This window comes from Lucilia cuprina, chromosome 6 (genome assembly GCF_022045245.1).
Source record: "Lucilia cuprina isolate Lc7/37 chromosome 6, ASM2204524v1, whole genome shotgun sequence".
NCBI classification, from domain to species: domain Eukaryota; kingdom Metazoa; phylum Arthropoda; class Insecta; order Diptera; family Calliphoridae; genus Lucilia; species Lucilia cuprina.
This window is the reverse complement of record NC_060954.1, coordinates 29968537-29974572: the sequence shown is the minus strand read 5'-3', so window position 1 is coordinate 29974572 and position 6036 is coordinate 29968537. Positions and strand designations below refer to the sequence as shown.

The 6036-nt window shown below is 31.0% G+C and overlaps 1 protein-coding gene across 1 annotated transcript in view; it reads left to right on the top strand.

Moving 5' to 3' along the window:
• LOC111682897 (potassium voltage-gated channel subfamily H member 8) overlaps positions 1–4767 on the top strand; it is a 227754-nt gene extending 222987 nt beyond the window's left edge. The window contains exon 15 of the mRNA XM_046953397.1: positions 1335–4767. Within this exon, the coding sequence (XP_046809353.1) occupies positions 1335–2966 (1632 nt within the window). The 3' untranslated portion in view covers positions 2967–4767. The remainder of the gene's footprint in view (positions 1–1334) is intronic.
• Positions 4768–6036: the final 1269 nt, after the last annotated feature.

Sequence of the window (6036 nt, the reverse complement as noted above, 5' to 3'; positions counted from 1 at the left end):
CAAAATCGGTCCATAAATAACGGAGATAAGAGCAAAAATCCGAAACAACCTCTTAATATTTCATCAAGAACTGAGATTTTTTATTCATGCTCAATTGCAAAAAAAAAAATACATAATCATACGGTAAATTTTGTTATTGTACTCTGATTATAAAAACAAGGCAGAGCGAGAGCAGCAGAACAAGAGTAGCAGTGGCTTAAGTTAAAACCCGTCAAAAGGAACTTTTTGGTACCTTTTTGTTTTTTAAAAGGTACTTTTTGAATTTTCTATAAAATTGAACCTAGAAATATGAAATTAAGTATGTGGTGTCTGAATTAGGTAAGAACCCATAAAAGGGAACTTTTTGTTTTTCAAAAGGTAATTTTTGAATATTCTATAATATTGAACCTAGGAACATAATATTAAGTATGTAGATTGGAATTTTATGTTTTCTATAATAATGAACCCAGAAACATAAAATTAAGTATGTAGAGTCGGAATTATTAGAAACGAAAAAAGTGAACTTTTTGGTACTTTTAGTTTTTCAAAAGGTACTTTTTGAGTTTCCCATAATAATGAACTTAGAAACATGGAATTAAGTATGTAGAGACCAGATTAGATGAGAACAAATCGATGGGAATTTCTTGGTACTTTTTCGTTCTGTAAAAGGTACTTTTTGAGTTTCCTTTAATATTGAACCTAGAAACATGAAATTAAGTATGTAGAGTCGGAATTAGGTGAGAACCGGAAAACATGAGTACTTTTTGAATTTTCTATAATAAATCAAAATAAATGAAATTCTTGGTACTTTTTCGTTCTGCAAAAGGTACGTTTTGAGTTTCATATAATATTGAACCTAGAAACATTTTTGAAAGAAGATTTGAAAGAAGAGTTTTTGTTACCGACTTTTTTTGACACACCATGGTAAAGGGTATATAAGATTCGGCACAGCCGAATATAGAACTCTTACTTGTTTAACAGGTACTTTTTGTATTATCTATAATATTGAATATAGAAACATGAAATTAAACAGTATATGAAAACCTCTAAAATATCTATAACATTGAACCTAGAAATATGAAACTAGGCATGTTGAGCCCGGAATAAGTGAGAACCCATAAAAGGGGACTTTAAGTACTTTATCGTTCTTGAAAATGTATTTTTTAATTTTCAATAATATGGCACCTGGACGCATGAAATTAAGCATGTAACATCAGGAGTATGTGAGAACATAAAGGTACTTTTTATTACATTTTTTCAAATTTTCTAAAATAAAAATTTGTTTATAAATAAGACCTTTAAACTGTTGTGCATAATATTAATAAAATTTTTATAAATTCTTCTATTACATACAGGCTCTTACCTATTGTGCCTTAAAATGTGTGCATATGGGTGGTCTCGTAGAAGTTCTGCGTTTATATCCTGAATATCAACAACAATTCGCTAATGATATTCAACATGACCTGACATTTAATTTACGAGAGGGTTATGAATGCCATGATTCTGATATTGGACCAACTTTTCCCCTTCCGAGCATTAGTGAAGATGATGAAAATCAACATGATACCGAAGGTAATGAAGATATTGAAAATGAAACAGCAACAGGCACAACAGTTTCACCACATCATAGCATTACAACACCATCGCCATTGCACGGTCGATCTCCACTCTTGGGATTAAATAGCCCGCGTATAAAGAAAATCAATGCTAGAGGACGGTCTCTTATGACACTTCGCGAGCGTGTTGAAAGACAGCGCTCCATAAATATGATGTCGAGTGTGGACACGACGTCGTTAGAAGAAGATATAAATAGTGATGCTTTAGATACTACTGACAAGAACCAATATAAAAGACATTCCCTTGAACGATTAGACTCACAAGTAACAACGTTACACCAGGATATGACACAATTAAGTCTCGAGGTTCGAAATGCATTACAAGCATTACAAGAAATTACTGTTTCAAATATGGCTTCGCAAGCAAGTCTTAAGTTTTTACCTGCTCGTTCAATTCCAAACATAAGTGAAAATACTGCAATTGGAGCCAATTTTTCATCAATTAATAGCGACGAGTCCACTCTTCAACGTTGTTCCTCCCATCCTCCCGAAATTTGGGGTCGTGAAATGCATTCCGTTCCATCCGAAGTGCAAGGCACAGCATTAGAAGTATCCAACTCATCCCAGATTACATCAAAATCTTCATCTCCAATAGTGTTAAAAGAAAAACAAAAAAATTCTCGAGGATGTCAAACTGAATTTCATAAAGTTGACTTTTGTATGTTTGAGCAATTTGTAGTTTCTAATCCACGACTTGTGCTTGGATGGCTTGGAATTAATACAAATGTTCTTTCTGAGTTGGAAGTAATTCAACAACAAGTTTCGCAATTATCTTCATTAAATACTATACAGGAAGTAATTTCCCCAGAACCTTTATCTACCACCAATAATCTATGTTGGGAAACAGATACTATGACCCATGGTCAATCAACAGATGCATTACTGCAGATTGAAGAACCTATTACAAACACAACAACCTGCATCCCATCAGAAGAAAACACCTTGAAACGCCAAAAGCATTATAGTTCTTTTAAATCAATACATATCAGCAAGAGCAATTCCAGTCTTTCTAGTACAAGCAGTCCTAGCAGCAGTCCTTCTTTTTTAAGGTCAAAGACGGATACTAATGACAAATTTCATATTCAGAGGGATAATATTGTTAAACGGCAGTCATGGAAGCTACAGCGTTCAAAAAGTGGCGATTACAAAATATTAAATGAGTATATTGCGGATATCTCTGATGCGACAATAGAACCAGGGAAACAAAACACGATTCATTCACTTTTAAGTGATACTTCACAAAGCTTCAAATCATCATCAGCAATAGCACCATCGCTTCATAGATTTTCGGCTGGTGATGCCGATAATTTGGAAAAAGGAATGTGCAATTTTAAATCCACATTTTCTCTACGGGATAACCTAATACATTAAGCAAACGACTAGATTTTGAGAACGTGTTTTCTTATAGATTTATTGTGTTTAAAATTCTTTACAAAAAATATTTTATATTTGCTAAATGATTGGAATAACTTAAAATTCGGGTTAAAAAATTGAGTAATACAAAATATGGATTATTCTAAAGTCAATCATATACAGTGAGTGTCAGTTGAGCCAAACATCCCCTAGGATTAAAGACATATCCAATAATATAAAAATATTTTTTTACGATACTACTAAAATTATATAATCAGTCATAGAAACTACAGCGCTCATAACGTGGCAATTGTAAAATACTAGCTAACCCAGTGTGCAACCTAAAAACAATATAAATAATTTTGTTTTCATATTTCATTTTAATGGGAAAATCACTCCCATTTTCTGCAGGCCAATTCCATGAAATGGTAAGCATTTGCATTTTTGAAGATTATTCAACAATATTGTATGTATAATTGTTGCATTAATGATGAATGCTGAAAAATTCTTATTATTTGACATTATTTTTATTTGTTTCGTATTAATAATCATTTCTCCCATTTTGATAATTAAAAATAGGAATCTTTGAATTACTGTTTTCAGAAAACTATAAATATACAGACGGACGCACAACTTTTAACTGAAGAAGGTTGTGTTGTCACTCTTTTTTGCTTTTGTTATTTTCTTCCAATATAATTTATATAAATTATAAATAGATACTATGTATGGTATAAGGTAGAGATTTATTAAAAAACGTGAAGTATTTCTCCCTGTAGAAACTAGGCCCATAGTTTGGAGTTTTTAAAACGATAATGGCCCTAAAAACCAACTTTCGAGTTTCAATCGAGTGGCTAGACTCGAAAATTATACCTGTATTAAAGTGACCTGCCTATTCACCATGTATCAACCTTGGAGAAAATTTATTGAAAACAGTAGTTCCAAGACATGGAATCAAAAATTTTTCTTTCAGGCCTAATTGGAAGGACGATTTTAGGGTGCGCTTATAAAGAAATAGCTAAATTTTTTAAATGAATTTTATTATCCAATTATTGTTTTAATCCATCTCCGATGTCTTGCAGTAATACAAAGTAAAATATACAGAACTATATATACTTAATAAAGGATGTATACAAATAAAATGCTTAAAAAAATAAAATTTTCTATTAAAGTTTTGGGTTTGTGAAAATTTAGAAAAAGTTTCCATTGTTTTGTCACACACTGTATATTATTAAAAAAAATAATAGAAACAACATTTAAGAATCATAAATATGGCAATACTAACAAAAAATGTCGCGCGCCTTTTGAGTCTCCATCTAAACGTTCATTATTTTACAAAGGGCATTTAAAAAAGAATGGAGAAATAATCCTGCGACATTTCCCCTCAGCTAAAAGTGGTTCTACATTTTTCAATTTTAATTTTTTAACAAAAAATTTTAAATGTTTATGAATTTTAAAGTATTTTCAGAAAATTTGAAACTCTTTACATTCTTAATAGTTTAAATTTTTGCATGTCGGTTCAAAGCTTTACTTTTTCCATGCGAAATTAATTACGACCAAATAATTAAACACTTTGAAGCCTAAAATGGATCAAAGGCATAAATATGTATACTAGAACAAATACAGGCAAATGCCGGTATAACTAATGTGTAATGTTTCGATTCGTTAAATAATAAAAATTCGTTATATCAGAATTATCTTTTCTGGTAAATTTCCTTATTTAATGGACAAAACCCCATTAATATTAATGTATGAAATTATTTTTTATTATATTTTATCTCAAATAACTAAGCATAACGCACACGTTTTTCCATTTTGAACATCTGGACGGTTTTAAAAATTTGCTAAAGAATTTTGTTTTCAGTTAGAAAACTTAATTTCCTGCTATTTCCTGAATTTGGATCTAATTTTGTTAGATCCAAATTCAGTCTGAAATATAAAATTGAACTCTTTAAAAAAGCTGAACTTGAGAACCGATAACTGAGTCTCAAGTTCATAATTTAAAAACCCTGGAATATTTGTGGTATGTTGGGATACCTTCCTCCTCCTTCAAATAATTTATTTTGCTGTAAAATTGCATGAATTCAAAGTACCCGGTTTAAACTTTTTTCAAGCTAAAGTTATCATTAAATTCACATCTAACGGATTTAGGCTTTTTTGTGTATAATGTATGGCATCTTGTTCGATAGGTCACATATAAAGAATAATTTAAATGAGCACTAAGAACGATTTTTTTCATTTTTATACCCTGCACCACCATCAGTGGTGATAGAGGCTATATAAAAGTTTATCATTCCGCGTGTTACACCAAGAACTAATCATCTGAAACCCAAATTCTGAGTTAATTATTAAGAACTTCCGTCTGAATATTGATATATCACAAAATTTTACAAATGAAAATCTCATATCAATAGAATGCATTCAGATTAAAAATTTTCTGGATTGGTCTATAATTAGACATATCTCCCATACAAGTTCCTCTCCCGAAAATCACTTAAATAGAAATAACTCATTTTTAAATTAAGATACCCATATACATTTGGTACAGTATTACTCTTATATACAGAAATGTTACTGTGAAATTTTTCCGATCGGTCCGTATTCGATCATATCTCCCATACAAGGTCTCATACCAGATTTTGTGTGTTAGAGGAAGAGATGGTTGATATTTCTTTTTCTCACACACGAAAATCAAGAGTTTCCAAAAAAAAGTTCCACTAACAATACGTTGTTGTTGTTCTTTGTTCACCCAAAGTGTTTTTCGTTTTCCTAAGTTGTTTGGTATTGAAAATGAGCAAAATCGGTTCACATCGGGAAAAGTTATGAATCAAAATTTGGAACAACCTCGAAAAATAGCACATTTTTTACACATTCTGATGTAATTTTCTCGAAAACTATGCAAGATAATTCCATGAAAATCTTCACACGTTCATTTCTAAACAAGTGATTGATCTATGCGGAAAATCGCCAGAATCGGTCTTTTCATATTTCATATACCTCCCATACAAAAGAACATATTCCCGGAAATTTGGTTTTTTGTTAATAACTTCCGTCGTAATGTCTCTATCTTCACAAAATTTTATAAATTAAA